The 26,980-nt window shown below is 39.0% G+C and overlaps 2 protein-coding genes across 4 annotated transcripts in view; one reads left to right on the top strand and one right to left on the bottom strand.

The window, feature by feature from the left end:
- Window positions 1-703: 703 nt before the first annotated feature.
- r3hcc1l (R3H domain and coiled-coil containing 1-like) lies at window positions 704-18,994 on the bottom strand. Its single transcript, XM_006630557.3, has 7 exons — window positions 18,923-18,994; window positions 12,576-13,388; window positions 10,000-10,181; window positions 9,019-9,089; window positions 8,693-8,788; window positions 7,833-7,973; window positions 704-5,362 (listed from the first exon to the last, which is right to left on the bottom strand). The coding sequence occupies exons 2-7, from the start codon at window positions 13,368-13,370 to the stop codon at window positions 5,310-5,312; spliced, it is 1,338 nt and encodes a 445-aa protein (XP_006630620.2). The 5' UTR covers window positions 13,371-13,388; window positions 18,923-18,994; the 3' UTR covers window positions 704-5,309.
- A 5,518-nt stretch (window positions 18,995-24,512) lies between these two features.
- LOC102684921 (cartilage acidic protein 1) overlaps window positions 24,513-26,980 on the top strand; it is a 39,710-nt gene continuing 37,242 nt past the window's right edge. For all 3 annotated transcript variants that reach the window (XM_015346527.2, XM_015346528.2, XM_006630556.3), the window contains exon 1: window positions 24,513-24,649. The gene's annotated coding sequence lies outside the window, so the exon portion shown is untranslated. The remainder of the gene's footprint in view (window positions 24,650-26,980) is intronic.

The following is a 26,980-nucleotide window of genomic DNA, read 5'->3' as shown; positions in this document are numbered from 1 at the left end:
GATAACCATGAAAAATATGGGTAAAATAAAAACAACAGAAATATGTAATCTTCACTTACAAAGGGTTGTTCTGACAGTTTTACATCAGTCCTATGCAATCAGCATTTCTATGTTGATGAGTACAGTGCCAGATCTTCAGAAAAAGCTTGATTATGTTCTGTCACATGAGAACTATACATGGCCACAAAAGCCAGACATGTTCACCAACTAAGCACTATCTCAGAAGTGGTACTAATCTCACAGATATTTCACTTGACCATGATTAAACTAATATGTTGCAACTGGATTGGCCCTAGTTTTTTATGTCCTCTTTTGGTTTTATAATAAATAGCTGTTACTTTGCAAAAAAAGAACCATTGGCTGGTCCCATGGATATCTTTTACTGCAAATTTCTTATCATTCTGTATTCCTGAAAACCAGAGTCAAAATATATAAACAAGTTCCATTCTATATTTAAAAAAAGATATACAAATATCTGCAGTCATATTCAATAATTAATAAACTTTTTACCATTATGTGCAGGGCATATCTCAATCACTTGTGTATGTGGATTTTAAGGAATTTAAAATGTAGGTAAAGCCAATATACATACTGGAGTCTAAAGGCCTTTTACTATTTTACATGTTAAACTCTAATCTAACCTCAACTGCTACCAACATAAACATTCAGTATGTTTTGCAATATAACAGCACAAATAAACCACTAGTTCCTTGAGCTTTAATCATCTTAAACACCACAGAATTTTTGAAAATAAAAATCAAGAAGAAATACTAGGTTTTATTACAGGAAACAATTTCCTGAACCAGTTTCCAGTCAAGTGCTAAATCTTTGCAATCTTTAAGCAACAACAAAGAAACAGAAGTTCTAAATTAGATGTATGGGGAAAAAAAAAGAGATGAAACATATATTAAAGCCTAAAATATCTTATGACAACTTTCTGTGAAGTATTGATATCTCAAGCAAATCTCAAGTTAAGATGTGGATATGTGTCTACGGTGTGAGACAAACACCAAATTCTAAAGCCAAAGTCAGACTATGGAAACACCCAGAACTAATTCAAACAGATCTCAAAGACAACTTTGGACAGACTTGAGAGACTTATTAATTCGAAATTTTAGATCTTTTGGCTAATAATTTGATGCCTATCTGGAATGCTATATCCCTTTGAAATGACCCTCCGCGTTCACCTTCTGTCTCAAAAAAGGTCTTTTCATTTGTGGCTTTCCTGAGAAAACGTTTTTTTTTCCTTCTATAAAAAGAAAAATAACTTTGAAAAAACTAAGAAAAACAACAAGAAAGCACACTTAAAAGTCAGACACCTGACTCACTAAATACCTAGCTGCATTTTTCAAACTTCACGGCTTTTTAACTAACATCAGAATGTAACTATGTACGCGTCAGAAAACAACCAGTCACCCTGTTTCCTTTTTATCCCAGGAGGACTACATCCTGCTTGTGGACACGTGTTTATTTGGAGGCCAGATCATTCCACACCCCCACCTCTCTGGAGACCAAGTTCCCACAATGGCCACTGTGTGAGGTTATGAGCAGTTGTGAATGACAGCTCTGTGCCAACTCCCAGACTGGATCGCACTTCTCACTGCATAGCACAGAGCTGCCATTTGTCCCTAAATGTTCACCCTCTGCCGTGGGGCATGCAGTAACCCGCAGTTCACCACACCAAGGACAACTGACGCATAACTGGTGTCAGCACCAAGCAGTGGACACCATCTCATGATAAACTGTGACTGATTCATTGAAAAGAAGCATGTAAGTCAAAAGACAAAGCAGTGCTAAACACACACTGAATTACAGCAGCGCCTTGACAATTTCAATAATGAAATTGTCATTTCAATTAAGAGCTTGACACATCAACAGTAAGCTGTTATATTATGGGTTTGTGAGTTAATGGTACTCTTTACCATGTGTGTAAGCAAAACTGTTTGTTTTGGAGATCACTCATGGCCTTTACTAAAAATGTTCCTGGTTAGATTTTGGCAAGGAAAAATAGCAAGATTATCAGCAGAACTCACATTAAGAATTTCGAAGCAGGTGATTACAAAGGAATAAAAAAATATTTAATGGGTTTTAAGTAAGAGTGCCAAATTTAAGTACAGAAGGTAAAAAACACAACTCTTGAATCTGTTCACCAAGTTCCAGAAATCCAAAAGCAATTGCAGATCCACAGTATCTTAGTTAAGAGGAAGGCTGCACATTTTTAATGGGCTGTGCTAAGATTTAATTCACAATTTTATTAAAATTTACAGGTATTATAATGCATAACAATAGTCCTTTTGACTAACAATATCAATAGTCATTTACAGCTGAAACATTTTAAAAAGAGGACACTTCAAATACCCAGTTACACAGTTAAAACTACATATACACATACAAATATAAAATTACCATACAAAACAATATTAAAACTGCCACTGTTGTTGCATGAAAAGAATCTGGCCAAAAAAAGACCACAACTCTACAAAAGCTCATCTATATCTTAAGAGTGGCATTGGGTGTTCAGTTTATCCAGGTCACAGTTGTTCACAGTGCAGGGCCTTGGCATATACTTGCCATCTTCCTAAAAGACACACCTGAACGTCGTTAACATATGTTTTTGAAAGTGTCTTTTGCAACGCCACAGCACAAAACGGGAAATCAAGTTTCTTTGGACATTCATATGTCTGGTGAAATAAAAACGTTTCCAAATTCAATTCCCAATGGCAGAAGCGTTAGTCATTGGGGAAGTGCATGTAGCATTTACTGAAGGGTAAGGGCCTTGTCTCTGCCTTCTGCGGCGCACATATGCTAAAGGTGTCCAATTGGCACTCTGCCTGGGCAGCTTCCGCCTGGTAGGCCAAACTAGGTCTCAGTGTTGCTGCAGAAGGGACATGGATATGAAATAGTGCTCCTTCATTACCATTGGAAGGTGATAGGGAGGTGACTGGGTGCAGAGCTGTGCCACAGACCTACTGCAAGTGAGGCTGGGGGGTGGTTGGCACTGAGTCTATGCTGCTTCTTGGGTGTACCTGGAGATGCACAGGAGGAATACACCAATAAGCCCAATGAGAGCAGAGAAATGGGTGAAGGCAACCTGTGTTTTTTAGAGATATGAGCCCACATTGAGCTGATGTGTGGCAACCTACTGCTGTCATCTGAACTCTTGGGACCACCACAGAAGCAGGAGCAGTCGGCACACACCATAGAGTGAATACACAACTCTGATGTGGTCTGTATGTGACACTGGGATGACAGAAAGCTGAAGATAGGCCAAACGAGGGATCTATTCAGGAAGGCACTAGGGTAGAGGGCAACATTAGCATGAGATAGCCACAGTACAAGCATGATATACATACTGTAGGAATGGAAAAGAAAAAAAAGATTAATTCTTGGGACAGGCAAGAATGGGACACATCCTTCCATGATGGAATGATACAGAAAGGACATGCATACTATTAGTAATGAACAGTCAGTCTGCAAATGTTTTTTCTTTACGCCAATCAATATTCTGTGTCATCATTTTTAACCAAGTAAAAGAGATTTAATCAATAAAATAATGCCAGGTGTTTTGTGGTAATTCAAAGGGTAATGGTTTCAGAACATAACTTCAAATTGTAAAAGGTGGGTGTGACCAGAGATAAGAAAAGCTTAACCCAATGAAAAGTGACAGTCAAGTGGCATTGTGGGGTATTGGAAACATTTAGGCAGCTATCAGTAGATTCAGGAAATGGGAGTGCACTGCATGCAACACATGCTAAACCAAATTTAAATTGAAAACTGTGACAAGGACGAATGGCCTTAAGAAAAATGTGCTGCACATCTTCGGATAGCAAAATATATGGCCGTATTTTCAAATTATTCACTTGAAAATCAAACAACCTCAAATCAGCCCTAAATATTTCAAAATGTGCTAGAAATGTATGCCTGAGACTTCTGGCTGACTGGCACTGGGTCAAAGTACAGGTGAGCTACAGTCAGCAGAATTATCCCCTGATTGAGAACAGGCTTTAAGAAACAAGTATTAAAGGTAATTTTATGTTTTATATCTTAGAATACATATAAAATTCTAACATTTTGAAAATATATAATTTTGAGTATCATTAAATGTACATTCTTAAATGATCTCATTCTTGAAAAATTGAGAGCAGTGCTTCTTTAAAGGGAGGTGATTTAAGTTTACAACAGAGACACTACACTGAAATAAATATATGTTGAATAACAGGGTTTGAACTGAGGTTTTGTGGATGCAACTTATTTTAAGATGATTCTGCACAGAAACATTTGTCAAAACAGGCTAAGAATGTGTTTACACAAGGTATTTGCAGCTTGTATAAACTAGAAACCTAACTTTTGAATCTAATACTACTGTACCTCCAAATAGTGTTCTCGGTATGTCATGAGACGGAAAGAAATGTGATTTCTTTAAAAATAGCATTACATCCTGTAATGGATGTACAGGATGAGACAGGATTGGAAATACAAATACTGTTATGGGATGGGATGGGGAAATTTCTCACTGTACAGGATTGAAACCTTTGCACCCTGATGCTCTCTACTCTGGGGCTGTATAGAAGGATTCACAAGGTGCCAAGCTGAAGAAAGGTGAGTACCTGCAAGACACTACAGAACAGATCATGATATAAGTGCAAAGTCTTTTGTACAGATACAGCATGAACACCAAAATGACTGCAGCTCTAAGTAACAACTGCTTTGTGTCAACTGGCAGGGATTGTGTGGCAAGTTCTGCACTGATGTCAAGCACCCATGAAGACTGATGCATCTAGACACATCTTGATGTTCAGCATTAGCAGGTTTCAAGCACAGGATGTCAGAGTATTGAAGAGCACACACTTATGGTTGAACACATAAAGGTACAATAGGTGGTTCATTCCTTGGAATGCCTATTAAGACCAGAAAAGGGTAAAATTCTGTCAGTTAACTGTAAACTGTAAAACAGAAAGGAATTTAGCAACACATAAGAGGAGCTTGCCAGCTCTCCACAGAATAATCTGCTGTGAGTCTAGCAGAATCCTTAGTAATTGTATAGTTTTCAGAACCCACAGAAGGCTCACAGAGAAAAGGGATTTACTGCTGGAGCTGAGACAGAGCAAAAGATGGCAAGGGACTTACACACCAAGACGGACAGAGCTGGGTGTCACGGTGTGGTCTGACTGGACAGCTCTGGGGTATGTATTTATCAGAAGGCAGAGACCTGAGACTTCACCGTTCGGTAATGAACACATTCTGCCATTCACACCCTCGAGAAGAAACGACACATCCCACTAACAGCTCATTCTTCACTGTCAGGCTTATCATTTTCCCTCCCAAGCATCCTCACGTTGTTTTGCTGCCAAGCGCTTTTGTTCTGAAAGGAAAAATGAAAATGTAAAAATAATAACCCAGGATCAAACCCACTGTCGCAGAAATCAACATTAAATCAACGTTAAAGCGACTGGCCTGGTTAAGCAACTTGAAAGGCCTCGGATCATACTTTTTTAAATCAATATTTATATGGATCCTTCAACTAATTTTGACAGTTTTCTTTCCAGTAACACTACACGTGCACACTAGGTTACTATTGAAAAACCCAACTGTTTCCATTAAACATCAGTTATGTTATCTGTATTCATGGTATTTATATCATTTTCAAACATGCATTAAAATAATTGTTTTGCAAGCTGTTTTCATAACTTGTTTCATTTGTTCAAAAGTAAAAAAACAACCCTGGAGACTTATGCTTCCATCATTAAGATTTCCCGGTCAAGACAGAAGCATCACGCAACTGCTTCACTCAAACCAGAATACATTTTAGAAATATTGTTTTTAATCCTGATACTGGAGGGCTGCAGGCCAGCAGCGTTTATAATTTTACTTACGACACAATTTAAGAATTGGTTAAATCTGTTAATCTTGTCTAATTAAACAAAGATTAATATCTAAAAAGCAAAAAGAAGTTGACAGATGAGATAAGAGTGAAAACATCCAAACCCAGCCACCCTGAACGACCAGAATTGGACATGCCTGTCATAATTATAAATTTATAGTTCTGGTACAATTGGTGCAAACAACAGAAATTCCCTTAATAGATGATCAGACTTACTACTAACATTTTTCAAAGTTTAATTGTTTCTATAGAGAGTTTATAAGACTACATTCTCTTTAAAATGAAAGCAGGCAATTCTGCTGATCACAGGATTTTTCTTCCTGGTGACAGTGATTTATGCATCATCATAATGCAGTAGAGAACAGAATATTTCTTTCTGGAAATCAATGGGGAAAAAATCAACAGCTAGATCTTTTTCAAATGAGCTCTTCTGCTGCTAAAATAAAGCGTAAGAAGCCTGGTGGAAAGGGGACAGGAAGGACCCCTTTCTAAGGGAGGACTAGCTGAGTCCAGGGGGTTGCTCTCTAATGCGTTTCTCTGCCACACCGGTGTTTATTCACCTCTGCCTCAGCAGGATGACATGTTGTTATTTACAACAGTGCGCCTACTGTTCAACCACAAGCCATCAGGCCGACCCTTGTGTGCACACAGTTCTCCCTTCTTTCCTTTACGGTTTGCTGGTGATTTCAGTGCCTGTGAAACACGAGGAGATTGCAGCAATTCTGTACAGACAAAGGGCATGTGAGCTTTTAATACCTTCGAGACAACACAGGCTGACATTTAAGTAAACCTGTTGGATTTTTCTGCTAAATCTTATAAGTATCCCAGAGACTAGGGTGGAGAAAAGGACTTGATTTATTAGCATATTCATAGTTGATTTACAGTTAAATTAGACCCTGTAGTAATTCACAGTATCTAGGGAAACCTAACAATATAGTTAAAATTAATATCACTGCATTACACTTTGTTTCATGGTTAGGATTAGAGATCCTGACAATATTACCCAAAAAACTGTATATGTGCTGTAAAGATTATAAAAGCTTTTACGTAAATACAGTCTTGAAAAGCTCCTATTTAGCTTATGTTGCATGTTGTAGTGTTTCATTTTATAAATCTCTGCTAAACTACAGGCTTTTTTACTGTTATGAGTTTAATAACACTTGTTCGTTCCTCTTATAAAATCTTTAAATCTTTAAGACCTTGTCGGCTTGCTCAGATATTTTAAAATACAAAACCTTGTAGTGCTAGAATGACTTAGGATGTTGCCTACATCCACTTCCTCCACAAGCTGCAAACAAATGTGCGTTTCTTAAGAGTTTCTTCCAAACCAAGTCGTTGTATGTATTACATGAAATATGTCTCCATCTAGTGGTTTCCACTGAAAGACGTTACTGCATCCGAATCAAGACATCATGTCAACATGAATATAAAAACACACATGCTGGAAAAGAGAGGGCAATTCAGCTAATCTGGCCTGACTGGTTAAAAATATATTCAGCAGATCTGTGCTGTCAGATACTGAACTTTGAAAAACAGAAGAGGAGCAAAGGGAGGAGGAGAAGAAGACTTAAAAGAACATAAATAAGAACCTAAGAAAGTTTTCTCTCATTTGTAAGCAGTTTGTTGGCACATTACTTGATTACATGTTATTTATGTTATTTTATTACATGTTACTGTTATTGCTATTGTGTTACTGTCTATTGTCTTATCTTCTGTCCTATTTATACACTGCACCTGAGTGACTAATAAGAAACACTTTTCATTATACTATGCACCTGTGTAAGTTTAATGACAATAAAGTTGAATTGAATTAAAGTTGAATTGAATCTAGCACATCTACTCCTAGAGAACCCTGACATTTTAACCAAGGAAGGAATTGTGGAAGAACGCTAACGGGGCTGATTAGCAGTAGAGGAGGGAAGGAAGGAGAATCCCTTGAGTGAGTCCTCACCACGAGCTTCTTGCAGTTTCCTCTTCTCTGCTTCTCTCTCCTCTCTGCTCTGAGGGCTCCTCACACCCAGTGCCCCTATCACCAGCCTGCGGGCCAGGGCTGCGCTGGTCTGGGGACGCTCCTTCGCGGGCAGGAGGGAGTCTGGGAGAAGGAACAGACAAGCACAAACGCCACTCATTGTAATGAAGATTCTCGGGGCTACAAGACTGCAAGAAAAGCGATGGAGGCGATTCAGATGAGAAAAGATTCCATTAAAGACACAGTCTGCTGACGTTTAACAGCCTGTGCACAGAAGATACACAAAGAGCAGCCAATCCTTCCACAGCATAAAGCAGTCACCCTTGGACTAATACAACAAAACACCTGATCAGAAAGCTTTGGCAAATGAGAGAAATGAAACTGAACATAAAGTTAATTGAAATGTGCCTGGAGACACTGCTTTGCCTTGCTTGCAGGTATTCTTCTGCAGATAACAGTATCGGAAACAAATTATACAGGCGACAATTTGGAAGTGGAAAACACATACTCTGCTTCACTCCAGTGGATCACATAATTGGAAGCAGCTTGGCATGAAAATATTGTGAGGGTGGCATATCATAGGTATATGATTTCAAGGGCAGATTAAAAACACTTCTGCTTTAAAGGTTGTGCTCATGACAAAGACTTTGGCTGCATATAGCTTTGCTCTATAACACGGCAGCAGCAAGATTTGACACAAAAAGAGAAGCACAACTACTATTACCAGGTGTCTCCTGCCTATAATTTAGATGAACTGGAGCACTGAGACCATTATCAAAAGTCAAGCTACTTTAAAGAAAGGAACTGATGTCAGCCCATTTGAATATTCCAGCCTACAGTACCTGAACATCCGCGGGCCTTTGCTTTTGAGGCTGAGGAAGCCTGGGAGAGAGGACGAACCTTCATCATGGGGTGTCTGGACCTTAAGGCATCTTTTGCTGAAGAATAAGACGATGAATTAAAATAAACGGAACACCAACAATGAGAGCTTCTTCCCTGCAGGTTCAGAGGACAAACATTTTTAAAACCACCTTTCTATACATTTCATTACAGTTTGAATTCAAATGAATACTGCAACGCACTGGTCTAAAAAAGCAGCACGATGCCTGGAACACACAGACCAGCTTAAGACAGCACCACAGAGCTGGTGCAGAATGGGAAAGCTCACCTGCTATTGGGCTGGAGAAGAGTCCCAGTGCATGAGTGTCATCCACCCACTGAATGTCAAAGCCTTTCTGCCTGTAAAATGAATTGCAACACTCGATTTCACTACATCGCGCAATGTCTTTCTGTCCCTTAGCTGCTAAATGAATCTCATTGTGCACCAGCTCCAACCCACTCACTTGACCTGCTCTCAGGTCTGACCTCACTGCCCTTCCAATCCTGCAAAACCAAAAGCAGGATCTCATCTTTAAAGAAGTAGTAAAAGTGAGTTCATTTATGTTCCAATTACAAGAATGTTTACTAGAGTTGGCTGAGCCTTGCCCCGACAAGGCCTGACCTTAGATATACAAGAGGCACATAGATGACAGTGAGATGGAGGCCAAAGAATAACAGTGGAAATAATTCAAAGTAAGTGGTATTTAGTGAGCTTCTGATGTTACTCAACAGCCCATTTACACTGGCACATGCATAGCTAATGCCAAAGGCCTTTAAATTTATGATCCTCTGCTTTAGCTTTCGTCACCAGTATTTGATTTAAATCAATTCGTATGGCCTTTGATTAAAGGGTACAGCCATCTTGTTCATGTTCTTGAATGTTTAAATGGTTACTATTGGCTGCTACCTATATTCTAAGGCCCCATAATGACTGACTTTAAAATGACAATCTCTGATAAATAGTCTGATCTCCACTCCCACACCCTCACTCGTTTTCCTCGTTTCGAAGGTTTTCTGGAGGAAAAAAAGGTTGATAGTTCTGTCAGTAAAAGAACTGCAGTTCTAAAATTCTCTCAGGCAACATTAAAACCTACTCCTCTAGCCTCTCTATCAGTCTCTCATCTCACACTCTTTTATCAGGTCTTTCTCCCCTGACTTTTAGTCTATGTGCTTTTATTTTGCAGCACTGTTTGAAGTGGTGTAATTCACATGGGGTCTCCCCTGTCTTTTTTTATAAGCTTCGGACCCCCTCTCGGGGTGCGGTACACACTGGTAGGAGTGGAAAGACCGGAGCAGGTCCTCCGTCTTGAACTCTGCAGGGAAGTCATAGATCTCCACAATATGAGACAGCTCATCCTCGCTGAGGTCCAGCTGCGGCTCCACAGGCCCGCTGTAATAATTGAATTGTGGCTCCTGGATGGATTTCTTCACTTTCCCTTGTTTTTGTGAGATCTGTGAAGGAAGGACAGCCGAAAAAATATTCAATAGTCAGGGTGGGGGGGAAAAAACGATTAAACTTCAGGATGACACCTAACTGGAGAATTAAGCTTTTTCTGTCTTACTGTACAAAAGTGACTGGCCGATGACATAGAAAACCACCTGTTCTCAGTTCTGTTTTTACGTTTAGTCTCAAAAACTACTGCCAGTATGTACTGAAGGTATTTCAAGGTTTAAAAAGAGTATTAAGAATCTACGCAGTATACAAAAGACTGCTTCAGTATAGACAGCGCCAGCACTCACCCACTGTATTGGATTAGTGCCTGGGTGTTTCTGGGCTGAAAATAAATTTCCATATTTCCTTACACAGTGAAAAACAAAAATTAGAATCACTCCACCACTGTGGTTTTAGAAATTGCCACAGCTAACTAAATACCTAATTACGTTATTAAAAATGTTCCTCTCCAACCGGCTAAATAAACAGATTAAAATAACATCCATCATAGCCATAAACATACCCTGACCTCATTCAACAGTAAAACTAGAAAATATTAAGGCCAATGACTTTGCATTGTTTAGAAAATTTCAAAATAAGGTACTACGTCCACTACATATAGAAAAGTGAAACCTCTATCGATCGTTTCTTTTCCATCTTCACTACTGTAGTCCCTTTTCTCTTGAGATAATCATATACTGTTTCCGATTTGTACTAATAAAAACCATAAGAAACAGTGAAACCAATGCCAGTAGTGATTATAAAAGAGCTTGTATAAACTTACCTCTTCCATTAAGGCATGAACTATGTCAAAAATCTTTATTCTACCCCAATAATATCAACATTTCTAGAGTGCTGTAAAAATGTACAGCAATTATTTTGTCACTGATTTATTCCATTACCTTTTGCCTTCTCGAATATTTTAACGCAATAACATTTCCTTGCCTGCATAACAGGTCTTAATGCAATCTAATAAGTCATTATTATTCTGCCATAAGGTAACCCAAAAAATAAAATGCAAATCAGGATAGACTGGGATCTTGTTTCATCTTGAACTATTTTTGTGAAATACTGAAATAAAGAATTATTCACATATAATTGTTTCATTTCCTTATATTTAGACTGAGATCACCTGACCACTTTTTCCATATTTTCTCATCTGATGTTTTAATGACAGTCCAGTTTTATGTTTCAGATGGAATACAGATCCCTCTTCAGGCATATGGTGAAACTGGACAATTCAGGCAAACTGTATTATGACTTACATACAGGGAAAACTTACAACCTTCAGAAATGTGGCTTTCCGCAGGATGTTCCCTTTGGAAGCAATCCAGCTGGTTGAAAAGGGTATGTCTGCTTGACTGATAAATGAAAATGAGGGCTTAAGAGCATTTAAAAAAATAAAAAATAAATTCATGATATATTAAACAGAAACTGAGAGTGTTAGTACCAAAACTTTACATTGACTACTTCATCTTTTTCATACCCTGTTTATAGGTTTGCCAGGAGTGTCTGACAGAACTGTGCCAACCACACGGGTATAGTTATCTGCTATAATTCATTTCCATTACCCAAAGGACATTTTAAAACCACATTAGTCACTTACAATATGTACTGCATATTACAATTATAGTAATTCTTCTGTTTAAAGCGTGAAGCAAGAAGACTTACGTTATAATAGTTGATAATAGAAACTGGTAATTGAGTAAAATTACCTTAAAATGTGTAGTTCTTTAAAAGGACAGGGCAAATATAAAATATTATATTAAACTAAGGATCCACAGTTCGATTAAGCCCACAATTGGAGAGCAAACCAGTCAGGAAAAAAATAAGACTACAGATGGCACTTTATTGCAGCAATACTGCTTCCGTGTGCAAACTAGTGACCCAGAACAGTGACATCTACATCTTCCTTCTGAATTATCTCCCCTCAAGACAAATAGCCCTTGAGAAGAGTAATTTCTGCAAAAAAAGTGACCAGGAAAACAAACCTTTACTGTTGTTAGGGAAGGCGGCTATAAACAGACCAACTGAAGCTTGCCTATAATCCCTTTTAACCTTCCTGGACCACATTACTTACACTACCCACAATAACATTTGCCATTACAGCATTGTGCTTTGAAAAGGAATAGAAGAGTAAAGTATTCACCCCTATTCACTCTATAACACTAATCTGTGTGGGTTTTATTAATGTCATTTTCTTCAAAATGTGAAAGGTGAGAAGCAAAATCCTTAATATATTATTCAAAGGACACTGAATCACAGCATCATCAGTTCTCCTTTGTTAATGACAAAGACTATAGGTCCCATACCGAGAATTACCCCTATAACCACCATAGATACTTAAGTAAAACTAATAACTGTTTTTTTTACCAGTTTTTAAAATTAAGTTTTCCTTGCTGAAGGACAGTTACCTCCTCTAGCAGGTGAGGGTCCAGGCAGTCCCCATCATCATTGAAAAGGGCGTCCCAGCTGTCCTCTTCCTGCTCTGCTGTCTCTCCTGGACTGAGAGAACCAGCATCTTCCTTGTTCTCGTCTCCTCTCACTGCCATCTCTGGCGCCTGGCTGACAGGCCTGTCTGAAGCAGGCCACTGTATGTTCTGCAAGGCAGTCTCGGAGCCCTGCGTGATCCCCCCTTTGTCCAGTTCCTCATCCTCGGGCTGTGCCTCTCCTTTGGTGGGAAGTGGGTTAGGAGGACAGGCTGTTGCTAAGCTAGGGCTACCAGTCACGTTTTCCAGATCTGTGCGGAAGACACCAGGTCCTCTTACAGCAGGGTCTCCGTCTCCCATTCTCGTTAGGGAATCGCAGAGCTCCTGAAATTGGTCATTCTCCACAGCATCGCCCTGTTCCTTCTCTTCAGGCTCCAGCCGTTCATCGTCTCTCGTCTTCTCTGGCTTCCCTATGCCATCCTTGAAACTGGAATCTCCGTCTGCTACCCCCCCATCAGGCACCTTGCTCCCTCCTTCCCGGTCCCTTCTGGCTCGTGCATTCCCCTTCTTCCCTTTCTCCTTACACTGTCTGGACCTCCTGCCCACCTCGCCCGGGTCCTGGAGTCTGCCCCTTGCCTCGCCCCGAGTCTGCCTGCTGGCCACCTCGCTGGGGTGGGCTTCCTTCGCGGGCTCCCCCTCTCCCTGCCGCCTCTTGGGGACGTACAGCGCCATGTCAGGCCTCCTGGAGCGCGCTGGCCTCCTCTCCCCCTCCTGTTCCATCGGCTCCCGCGGCTCGGCCTGCAACAGCCAAGAGTCAGCTCTGGGCGAACGCCTCGCCGAGGGGAGCGGGGCCGCGGCGCGCTCCCGTTCCAGCACTGGACACGCGACACGCACCGCCAGCGCCCGGTGAAGACCCTCAACACGCCACTGCGAGGACCAGCTTCCACTTTTATCACACTGAATGTAATGTCAGCTTTTTTCAGTCCATCCTGCAGAATATCTGAGAATATCTGTAAGTGCAGGTGCTAAGTGAGACTGCCGATATTAAATCTTGACAGAAGTGGTTTAGCAATAAAATAACCACTGTCAAGAGAGGTTGCTGCTCTCAAAGCAATAAAGAAAATATACCTACAGAAGGCCAAATCCAAAGTAACCCGAGGAACAGGTGTATGGTATTTCTTCAATATGCATGAACATGTCTGCTTGACTGTTCTGTGAGTTTGAGAGCACTGTGAAAGCAGAAGGTTGCTAGGTTATACTGTTACGCTTTAAATTCTAAAGTTTTAGCATTTATTTGCCCAGCATACAGAGAGAGCACCCAAGTACCGATATAGAGTGACATACATCTAATTCAGTTCAAGTGGGGAGCTGCGTCAGCATGCATAGGCTGCAAGGATCAAGTAAAGGTTTATTCCATGCTGAAAAGAGAAGAAAGGAAAACGCTTTAGCAGTGGAGCCTTATTTGGGTGTGAGCTCCACAGCCAAAATGTTGTTTACTTTCTTCTCTTTTCAGCACGGAATAAACCTTTTACTTGTTCCTCTACATCAAATTCAGTCAACTCTATTAAGAGAGATTCAGCTTCTTACATAACCTTCTCATTTATGCAGTTCAGTAATGTGCAAGAAACACTCTTTTAACTGAAATGACCAAAACAGATTATATGTTCTTTATATATTTTTTCAATTTAGATATATTTTTAATTTCTTTGCTAAAAAAAAGTTTTCTTAAGTTCAGTAGCAAATATATGGCTGGTCGCAGTGAGATCAATCAGGTCAGGAAAAACTAGTAATTAATACAGAGAGATGAGTGATGGGACTGAGTTCAACCCCCCCTCGTCTTCCCTTTTATTTATCTCCACTGTCAGCCTGTTGTTGTGATTATGGATGTCATACAGCAATAAACAGCTCTGGGATCAATAACCCTGAAATTAAACAAAAAAATGAATTTCCACAGCCAGCTTTAATCTTGAGCCAGCTTCGCCTTTTCAGAAAATCACTGAGAATTAAACCAATAAAAATCACAGAATCACTGAAGTTTAATGCAGGGAATGCAGATGAAAAGTAACACCAAACATATTACGGGCATAAAGAACAACCATGCTGGCCAACAGAAACTGCCAGAAAGGAAACCCATTTTGGTTAAGGCAGAACAGAGTGATAGTTAAGGCAGGAGAGTGAACTACTGTGAGTGCAGTAGTTTTGGTCCTTAATGCAAATGTTTGGAATGGAAAAAATAACACGTACTACTACTTTCTTTAATTCATATAGTGCCATTCCAAACCTGAGGTTGCGGAAACATACAGCTTGTATTAGCCTATAATTGCATTGTAATACAACTAGACAGCAAGGCCTTGAGAACCCTAAGACAAGTTTTGCCACTCTGATAGCCTTTAAAAGATTTATTCAACATTATCTTGACCTATTAGTTGTTTATCCAATAAAAGTGTACAATTCAAGCTGTCTGAGATCATCTTCATCAGTTTTAGCTTATTTGCTGTGAACTCGACAAGCAGAAATGGATTCTGTTTGAAGAAACAAGGCTGAAATGCACAACAGTGTTTCAAGTGTTTTAATGGTTACAGTTATTCATCAATGTGCACTGGAACTCCACTCCACTGGGCAGAACCGGACTCCACTGTAAAGCTCTTAGACGATGCTCCTTTAAGTAGTTATTTTACTTGCCCATCCCGAACAACTGAATATCATATGCTAGAGCCCCCACCACCAAGATATGCTACCAGGAAAAGTGAAGTTCAAGCACAGCCATACAAATGCCATAAAAATGACGTTTTACACAAAAAGAGTACCTAGGCTACGCCTTGTTGCAAAATAAAATTAAACAGTGAACGAAAATAATAAAAACCAATTTAAAGGGTACTTCCTCTCCAATAATAGCAATATACTCCAATAATTCAGTAGACGTTTGGTTTTGCAGCTGGGGCCAACGCCCAAGCTCCGTTTCTCACTCCTGCGACGTCGTTTTTCCCCCCATGTCAGAGCCGGAAGAATAAATCACAGAATGGGTGGAAGGCACAAGGTACCACCTGACACGTGACCCGTCTTCAGACAAGACCCTCGCTCCTCTCGGCGGCCCTTGACTAAGGACAGTCCGACCATTTGTCTCTTTGACTCACGGGGAGAGATCGATCCAGAAATTAATGTACACGGCGCTGCACAGAACAGATGATGTGAGAGAAAATCCGCTGGCCCCGCCCCGCACTGACAGCGCTCTTCATCTTTGCGTAATACGTTTTTCTTTCTCTTTCAAGTGTTAGCAGTCCCCAGAAATAATGAGGGACCATCCTGCAGATTCATATTCTCCCCTCCACCCATCTGTATTGTAAAGAAACAGGGACTTAAAGATCTGAAAGGGCAAGAAGTCAAAGAAGGGGAACAGAACTAATGCGGCCGTTGTGTTTTTTTTTCTCCCTCCTGCCTATATACAACTCGCCACAACTTCCTGAGAAAAACATATGTTATATTTAGCTTTATACAGTTTCCGAATGATTTCATTTTTAATTATTCATTATTATTATAATATATTTTAGAATAGTCAGAGGAGTGTGTACAGGTACAAATGCAGTTCTTCCTTTCAAATATACAGTAACTTATATTTAACGTCTCACGTGGGAAGGCAAACTTTATGGAAATGGAAAATAATTCCCCAAAGTTAACACATTCAAAACTGGTCCACGATGACATTTTTGTAAGCGCAAAGATGACAAAACTGCTGTTTGCCGACAAAAGAAGTGGCATTCCTATCTCACACGTACACTGAGACAGCATCCAACTTGCTAAAGGCAGAAAAACAGTGGACACAGCCTTCAAGTTCACTTGACTTTTTGACATGAAAGCCTTAAAATACTACAGTAATTGCAATATGTATTTTTTAGTTTACTGGATGTAAGAGGTGTAGCTTTTTTTTATACATGTTCACAGTTTGGTCTTGTCTGAAGACAGCTACACCTCTTACATCCAGCACACAAAAAATACATATTACAATTACCGTAGCTACTGTGTATTAAATTGAAAGATATAGGCTTCTGCAATTTGAAATGTTATTTGCTGACTGATTCTGATTGATTGCTGATTTTGAACATTTTTACACAAAAAATTTAGTATACTGTAATTTAGTGGTAAAGTGTGGAAATGGTGACAAACTGGTGTACTATGCTTCACAATATCAAAACAATGCCCTTGTCAAGGTAAGGGAATACAAATTGTGTATTATACAGGTTAACCCCCATCACCCCATGTCAGTACTCAACGAGCCTAACCTTGTGTGCCAGATCGATTGCCTGATTTTGACAAATCTCAGAAGCTAAGTAAGGCTTGGAGAGCTCTAAGTAAAATCTGTTATTAGTGTGCTATTAAAACAATGTTGGGGGACTAGTACTATACCCACTGGTGTCCTTCCCTCTGGAACAGACTGTCCAGTACAATGCTATTGTCCAATTCAATTGTATGGTGAGCTCAGGAGCACAGTGTTGCAGTAGATGCTGGATATTAAGCAGGAATCCCGAAATCCCACCTGCTTTGCCTGATGTATGCCATGTCGGTTTTTCAAGTAGAGGTGTTAAACCTGATGTCCTGGCTAAATTCCACTCTGGCCTTGCTAAATCTGACCTCTGTCGAGTTCCCCCTGAACCCAGCTGGTGAAGCAGCTCCTTACTCCTCTGGGGGCTGCACTTCACTGCTGGATAAAGTGGGTCTCCTCATATATGTAAAGAAACACAGTCAGTAAATGCAATAGATTACTATCATTCATCATGATTAAATGCTTAGTTTCTGAGATGAAGAGGTGGTAGCTTAGTTGAGTCCCTGGTGCTGTTTTATCGCTCCTGCAGTTTATGTGCTCTTTGTCTACAATCTGAAGTGAAGCTTTAGAATCCTGTTGATTCTAAGGATGTACAAAGTGCTCTGAAATTGCATGTCTTTTTTTTACGGGACTATTAACCCCACATTGTTCTGCACTGCAAAAAAAAACTGTTGCGGTAAGCACCTAAATTTGTCTGCGCATTACAGCTTTTTTCCAGGTTAAATCCAGACATTAATTATCAGATTTAAAGTTTCACTGTTAACAGCTTTGATCACCTGTAAGTGGCTGCAAATTGAGTCACGCAACACCTTGAGATATTTAGAGTAAATGCCGTTTAAATAACATAGATGGCAATGACAGTAACTAATATATTCAAGGTGATGCAGAAAATAACTCAGAAGGTGCAAATTGAGGCAATAAAGGAAATAAGTCAATTTCTGAGGTTTAAGATTCGAAGAACACCCACATAACTCCCAGACAAAAAACAGGACCTTCCACAAGGCTTAGATAATATAGGCTGTACAGAGTCAGTTCCCACACCCAACTCCTGCATCCCATACTAAGCAGGATCGTTTTTTCCTGCTAATCTATACAGACACATCAGATAGTCTCTTACAGGAAAGCAGCTCCATTTCCATAAGCATTCCAGGCAAGGGCTGTATTTTTAGTATACTCCTAGTCACTGTCTCATTACAAGCATTCTCTTGTTACATCAATATTTAACCTTCTAATCTTACACCTTCTGGCGCCTGACTATTGCTACATTCCCGAGCATTTGTCCGTCTGCGATTTGGATCGGAGCTCCGCGTTGTTTTCAAAGAAAGGTCTTTTATCGCACGTCGGGTCAGAAGTGCCAGAGGACTGCAGGCTATTTCCCCGAGATGTTCAAGCATGAATCTGCTCTGATCATGTCCAATGCTGTACATGTAAAATGACTGAATTTTTCTCCAGAATAACCGCTCACACCTTGTAGCGAGGGACACTACTGTATACACTACGTGTTAACGAGGGGCCAACGTTCACCCACTGAAACGCACGCAAGCGCCTAAAATCTGTTATAACGTGCACTTTGTTTTTTTAATAACCCAAAAGATCGATTTTTGAATAAAAGGCTATATTGCTTGATAACAGACACGTTCCAGACATACATAATTCCACATATACACGCCGTGTTTCTACTAAAGCTTTTTCTAAATATTTCAAAGATTCTCTGAGGTAAGAAATAAGCAGCAAATCACCTTCCACCTATCCATTTACACTCCTATCTGTAATGTTAGAATTTATACAGAATGTCTATTGAGCTGACCTCTCCTTGCAGGGTTATCTAGTCATGATTTACTGAAAGGCCCGTTTATTGGGAGACCAGAAAAAAAAGAGTACCAGACAGTTAGAACCTCACATTATTTAAAAATAATTAAATAGCTAGCAATAACAGTGCAATATATACAGTGAAACCGTTCCAACCTTTTACGATTCTAAAACAATATAAACACAACAGCTGTATTTTAAATACCTTGTTCGTTTTGAATTTCCTTCTGCTGCATGCACTAATTTCGAGCCGCCAGCGCGCACACGGATGTTTGGCTTTGTCCACTTCTTGATTACGTAATCGAATCTCGAAAGAACAAGGGAATGCTGGGAGACGTAGTTTTTGAGCGTCCTTAACAAAACACTTGAAAGACGGTCAGTTCTGTTTGGTCTCCCTTCATACAGTGTCTGTAAATCTGTAAATTAATGTATAGATGAGGCTAAGGATATTAGGATAACAGGTATGTGGATAAACACAAACATAATCAAAGACAATTAATTTTGTTGCATTAACGTCTCCATGAGCAGAACAGTGGTGTTGCTGCCTTCCAGATCTTGGGTGCCGGGCTTGATTCTGAACTGTGTTCCTTATGTAGTGAGTTTGCATGTTCTCCTCAGGACTAAGTGGGTATCTGCTGGTTGCTACAGCTTCCTGCCAAGGAGGAAAGGTTAACTGATGTCTTTATTGTAGGAGAACGAGAAATGCATTGGACGTGTGTTCTGGTCAGGGACTAGTTCCACCTTCAGCCCTGTGTTTCAGGCTCTTCACAATACCGTCCTAGTTTCTTATTCAACAGGACGTGCCTTAAACTGGGCATATTAACTGATTCATTTTGGATTTCTTTAACGGGAACATTTTGACTTCATGTTAACAAACTGCCAGTAGTGGCTTGTTATTTAAAGGTTTCTAAACTGAACCAAAAAACTTCCAGCCATTGTTAATGTGAACATTAACCTCAATAATGATGAAAATAAAAAAATCCAACATTAAACAAAGTTCTTTACAAATGGATCCCGTCAAATTCCTTTCAAAACAAATAGTCCTGTGTTTTCCTTCACATACAGTACAGGAAAATGCTTGCCCTACAAAAGATTCACTCTCCAGTCAAGAGCTGTAAAAGGACATCAATCAGTGTACTGGAAATTTAAATTAATTAATTTAAATTAATTTACTGGTGCCACACACCTGTTTCTAAACTGTATGATTCAATCAGACTAATTATACATGTTTAATGTATTAGACTCAGGCTCTGTTTTTATTACTCTATTGTAACTGACTAGGGATTCTTGAAGAAAGATATACACTCCAGTCCAGCTCTCCAGTTTGAGTGAGAACAAGTCTTCTGAAATTCATTTACAGTACTTGTTTTGGTAGAACACTAAAGAATACCTGTGCTTTTGTACCAGCACCAATGAGGCAAGCAGACAAACTGATGGGTCCTCACTGTTAAGTGTATAGACAGTGTGCTCCTTCTATGAGCGCAATGTTTCCTCTCCCTTAAACTGTCAGCCATAACACAAGAGCTTGTTCAAAAATATTAAATTAGTTTATTTCCTGGGATCAGCTATATAAAACAAACACTATTATACAAGCCAATCAATACCTGAACATCATTTTCCTCTCGTTCTACACAATAGATTTATTTTTACAGCTGGAAGGGCATAAATCACATATTCATGCACTAAATTAAAAAAATGATTTATAGCCTTTAAAAACACCCTGGAAAAAATACTTTGTAAAAAGAGTATATTGTTGGCGAGCTGGCAGCAGGCAACATCTTTGTATTTTTGGAATATAGAAAGGCACAGGTGAAAAACTGTTTAATGTTTATTATTCTAGAAAGGCAGTTATAGGGGGCTGTCATCTGGATATTAGAGGGATATTAAACACCCATCTCTCCCATGGCCATCCATGTGGACTTTTCAGACTAAATGTCTGCCAGTGAGAGAGCTGAGACTGTATCACTCTGCTCTATTCTATTGAATAAGAGTGTAAAGTAGTTCAGAGTTACCCATAATCAGTCCAGTGTTCAACTGATGGACATATACCTGTATTTAGTGAGGATCCAATAAGAAGTGCAAGTGTAGACCTACACGATGGACAAAAGTTGACATGCTTTAAAGAAACACATTAACACTTCATATGTTCCTTTAACACAATTATGAACACAGTAAATGTTTCTACACATTATATGTATATCCTATCACCTGAGAAGGTACCTTTTGAAGATTAAAAGAACAGATTACATGACACCTAGTATGGTATACATACAGTAGGTTGTGTGATGCGTAAAACAGCCATTTCTGACAGGATTGCATTTCAGCAGAAAGTGAATTATGAGAATCATAATTCTCAGTTGAAAGGTGCCTGAATGAAAGACACTGCCAAGGACATTTGACACACTGACAGGGCACCGATGTCCCAGCATTCCCCCTCCCCAGGACATGAGATCATTCACCTGTTGGTGACAAAGGGTCCATGACTGTGAGATTGCCGAGGGTCAGCACTCAGACCCCTGTACTGATAATAATGATGCAGTAAGCTCTGTGTGTTTGACAGAAAGTCACTCTGCTCTATCCTGACAACTTCATTACCTTTCATTTCTGACTTCAACCACCCCCAAATTAATGAAAGGAACCTCGTAGAAAAGCACAGACTGTTCTTCATATTTATATCTTCATATACTTAAGCTTTATGAGCTAAGAATAGTACCCCAACCTACAACAAAGAGCATTTTTTTGAGTGTAGCTGCAGAAATGCTAATTCAGGAATTTGTAAAGAACATCTTTTAAGAGATTGTAGTACCATGGCTTTGCTGAGCTGTGCACATTTCAGTGAGATCTTTTCCCTGCTGACCTGTGTCTCTGACTGACTTTCTGCCACTGTAGGGAGGTCAGAGGAAGCCTCCTGCGGGGTTGATTAGCCAGAGCCATGCTAATCAGGGTATAAAACCAAATTGATGGAGGAATATAAAATTTACGAGCTGTCTAAGCCAATCTCTCCCATCACCATGACCGTGCTAATGCAGCTGTCCCTGAACTGCTATGCAGTCTGGAAATCTGCAGGCTTCGGGACTGATCTTTGGAGCACAAAGTGAGGACAATATTATAGCAGTATGAGATTGCAACTCTAAGCTTCTATATGACACTGACTTTTGGATGTTTCTTGAGAAAAACTGAGCGTGGATGCAGCAAAGCAAACTTTTCACAGGCCGGTGGGACAGCAGCTTGGCTGATCTCTTAATAGTTATGAGTTCCTTTATAAGGTTATTTGATTCCTTATAAAATGGTTCCAAATGTATCCTATGAGGACTTACAATCCAACACCGTAGCCTTTTCAATGAATAAGCAATTTTTACTCATGTTCCCTGGATAATCAATCACCTTCAATGCCAGTTACAAAACAATGAGAAAAACCTTTAAGCATTTTGAACACATACAATGTTGTTGTAGTGCTTTAAAAATCGGCATAGATCCTCAATACCTGTTAAGCACTATTTTGTGAAGCCAAAGATGTACCTGTGTATGTGAAATGCCTTATTGTGAAAATACAGTTTGTGGATGAATCCTGTTTTTGAATAATTGTCAAAAGTATGACTTTGTGCCAACAAGCCCAATATGCTAAAACAACCTTCTCAAGACCTAGGGGATCAAGCTCGCAACAGAAGATCTGTAAATTATATATTTCTTAGTGAAGCAAACAAAGTATGGGGTATGCATAATTTTTAAATTAACAGATTTATCTGAGCAAAACAGTAGAATATATATCTAAAATATACTAAATTTAATTTAATTTGAAATATTTTTCAAATGTCAATTATTGACAAAACACAGGAGAGACCCTTCCTTTTCTTTAATATAACTAGGCTATGTTGTTGAGAATATTTCTTGACCATTTGGTCCCATTGCTGCAGAAATTGTAATAATTATCTATTAGCATTAATTTTGAAAAGTAAACAGAACATCCTTTTATAAATGTAAATCAAACTAAATCATTTTATAAAGCTACTGAGTCATACAGTACAAACCTGAATTAGCCAAATTAGTTCTTTTTTTAAAAGGGAGTTCATAAGCTTTTGTTTAATTTTCCTTTTAAATAAAGAGCCATTATAGAAAGCCATTGACTGGTATCTTTAACAGAGTAAAAAGCCCTGGGTTTTTCTCACATTTTGCAAAGAGTCCTTGTAGTGGGCAGCTGAGGCAGCAGTACAGGATTGAGAAATAAAACAAACCTCAAACAAGCTGTAATAAAAACGAGCAGATTGAGTGATCAGGCGGAGGACCCACAGCAGGGAGGCCAGTGCTCCGAGGGTAGGCTGAAGGCTTGAAACTCCTTAACAGTCTGCTCTATGGTTTAGTTACTGAGATGACACATGGGAAGCTAAGTTATGGAGTCAGGACATCATCCGCTCTGCTTAATCCAGATCAGAATGATCAGTTAAAATCACAAAGGGAATATGAACAATTGGCACCCTATTTATAATGTTCAGTTGTGAGAAATTGACTTTTTTTAATGGAGGGAACAAAACCATGCCATTTTACTGCCAGGCTTACTATCACATATCTACTTCTAGTGCAGTGGATGGGAAACATACAGTAAATGTTAAAATCTGAATCTGTGCCCCCAGAAACAGCCTGGAGAGTTGTCAAATGCTAACAAAATACTTTATGAAGATATAACAACAACCAGCATGTATCTAATTTTTAAAAAATGTTTGATGTATGAAATGTTTTTAAAAAAACAACCGACTTCACCAAATACTTACTGTAAATCTCTAAGGATAAAGTTTCAGTTACTAGAAATGGATGGATGGAAAAGTTGTAATGAAATGAATATACCAAGGTGTCTAACATGATTAATGGTAAGAAACATTTAATTTTTCAGAAAGGTTTAAGAAAGGCTGTTCTTTGAGCATATCTACAGTGCATTTAAAACCAGAGAGTGTCTTCATAACTAATGGTGCTGCAGAAGTGCTCTCTGTAAAGATTCCAACACATACTGTTCCTGCAGTTTTTTTAAAAAAATAACAACATTTTTAGTGTATTTCTTTTTATCACATGGCAATCCTCTTACAAGACAAGATACATGTGCACTCAGGAGAGATATAAACATGACAAAGACCTTCTCCTCAGCTATTAGCCAGGCCATTGAGTGTTTATAGAATACATTTCCACTATACTGTACTGTACGTGTGCATTGTTTATTTCAGAGTGGTTCAAGCAGATCTTGTAGATCAGGAAAATAAATGAAGTGTGGTTTCCATTTACATCGAATGTACTTCTGCCATTTCTTAATTGATTACTGTACTTGTTTGTAGCTTGTGTACCGTGTCTTTGAAAAATTCAGTGAGAAAAACGCTGATTGAAATACTATAGTACGATCTAATTAGCTGTCATGGTCCATAAATGTATAACCTTGTAAAGAGCTTGTAATTTACATACATGTTGTATTTGTGAGTCTGTAACCTGAAAAATTATGCATGGATGCCACCATTCAGAAAGCACAGAGGCACATCTCATAACACTATTTTTACTGGCCCAGTGCAACAGGACTGGTTGTCTATAATCTTGTGAAAGGACTAATCACTCAAATCATTGATCCCTGCTTTCCACACCCTCTTAGACTCTTCTGTTCTGCTTTATCTAGCATCAGGACAGAACTGACATAACTCAGCAAGGCCAACACCCAGTCATTCCCCTGTATGTTCCTTATTGGTCAGGCCTCCTATTTAATATTCAAATAGGTCCCCTGTGATTGGCCATTGTGTTGCACAACAGCTTGCATAAAGCAAGTGCCTTGCAGAAGTTGTGTAAGAAAAACTAGAGACTTCAAGACACCAGTGAGGAGTCACCAGGCTGAACTTCTGGATCCACCTCAGTGTGTAACCTAGCTGACTGACAAGTTGGTGGCTAGCTGATCCATTTTCCTATTGTAAGTGCTTTGTCTCTTTTAATATTCCTGCAGTGTTAGCAGCGGTTCATATGTGAACAGAGAGCATGGTGGAACTGAGCAAAGTACCACAGTGACTTCAAACATCATTGGTATGCTTTCTTTCTCAGAAACTACCCACTGTCAATGTCAAGACATTCTGGATCAACAGCATCATATATATTTAGAAAGAGCAAAAAATACTCACTAATCTTAAAGCACTGCAATGTTAGGAATCTGTAGGCTATAGACAACTTAAAAATGTTTAAATGCTTTCTTAATCACATCTTTTTGTTTAAATGTTTTTTTCTATAGAATTGAATGATTTTAATGCATAAATCAGTTTGTTTAGTCATCTAGAGGAAGAGCAAATGAAATGGAATATACAGTATGCATCCAGTATATCTTTTGTATATACTGTAAGAGTGCATGTTCTTCTTAGGAGCAGTCAATGCATGGTGAATGTTTGATTGTATAGACGAGTACAGGCAAAATTCTAGTTTCGCTAGACAAAGGGTACAATCAAATTTATAAACAAATGCTGCACAGTATATATATATAACGATATATATGCACATATTAGCAATTGATACATGACTGTGATTTGAAGTGTGTCGAATACTGTATCTGTGTATTACAGTACATATTTGAGAAAAGGTATGTACTGTATGAGTTATTCAGAATTGTATCTGAGTTTATTTCAATCTATGAAAAATTTAAACAGTTAATTGTGTGTCAGAGCAGTATTCTGAATTCTACATTTCAATCAATATCTACGGAGTTTGGTTATTTGGATTATACAGTATTTTCAGATTCTTATTTTTTTTTATGACTGGATCATGGTATAATACATATTGCTTGGCATAAAAGTGGATATCTTCCAAATAAAAGGTATATAAAAGGTATAGGTATTTGTTTTTGGTGTAGAAACAGAAGGATAGTAGTGTCCTTTGGGTCCTTTGGAATGATGTACACTATTGTTAAAGAGCATGCCTTTCATGTGTCTAAGTATATAGGATTAGGTGGAGGACCTGCAATGCTTGTGTTCTTCTATTAGAAAAAAAAAGTTAGAAGGAAAAAAGCATCAAGCATTATTAAAGAGTGACTTAACATTTTGTGATATTCTAATTATATCTGACATGCGTGAAACTAACTTACATTTAATAAAATCTGTTCCATTGTTTCCTGCAGTGCCTGTGATACTGCACGCAGTACGAATAAGTCTTGATTCTTAAATAATGTTAATTATTTATAAAGAAAGAAATGCTTTTAAATTTAAGATGCTTTTTTGTCTCACTTCATGTAGTGAAGATTACAAAACAACTAAAAATGGATTTCTGCCTTCTCTGTGTTAAAAACATGAGCCATTTAATTTGATACAGTTACTTATTCAATTTCAGAAAAATATCAAATCTAATTTATTTATTTACCACAATTGTGGTCATTGTGGATTGAGGTCAGTCTCTTGATTTCCTTTTCATTCTTTCTGGCAGACATGGTGAATGAATTAAGAAAACATTATTAAAACATAATGGAAACTAGAGGAAACTAAATAAGGTGTGGGCTTGAGCAACAGCATTCACAAAATCAATTCAGATTGTGATTCTGTGATGTTACTCTGCACCAAAAGTATGTGGGTCAACCCCAGGTATATACTTGCAAGTTCAAATGGTATAGAAAACTACTGTACCTGTAGAAATAAATATTAAAAACAGATTTCACTGTCCAAGGGGAGAATATTGTCAGTTGGCTCTGTGGCAGTGACACGTGACCTGGAAAGGGGAGCCTGAGTCCGGAGGATATTGCTATCCCTAAAATATCCATCCATTTTCTACTTACAGTACTTTTTCCAATATAGAGTGGCAGGGGAGCAGGAGCAGGAGCCTATCCCGACAAACACTGGGCGCAAGGCAGGATACACTCTGGAAGGGATCACTGTGCACACAGACACAGACTCACATGAGGGCCAGTTTTACAGAAACCACTTAGACTACCAGTACTGTATGTCTTTGGACTGTGGGAGGAAAGTGAAGCACCTGCAGGAAACCCATGAGAACATGGGGAGAACATAAAATCTCCACCCCAGCACCCCAGGAACTGAAACTAGGGCCCCACTGTTCTGAGGCAGCATTGCTAATCGCCAGACCACTATGCCACTCACCCCTAAACAGCGGTCTTAAAAATTAAACTCAAAATCAGAATTAAATCCCTCTTAAAATATTCCTGGTGTTGTGCACTCCTGACAGTATATTTATTCATCAGGTCCCAAATGGTAAAGGACTGTTTCTCAGCATGTCCCTATTTCTCCACTTTCTGCCATCCTGACATCCTGCC

The sequence above is a fragment of the Lepisosteus oculatus genome, chromosome 4 (genome assembly GCF_040954835.1).
Source record: "Lepisosteus oculatus isolate fLepOcu1 chromosome 4, fLepOcu1.hap2, whole genome shotgun sequence".
NCBI lineage: Eukaryota > Metazoa > Chordata > Actinopteri > Semionotiformes > Lepisosteidae > Lepisosteus > Lepisosteus oculatus.
This window is presented reverse-complemented; position numbering and strand designations above follow the sequence as displayed.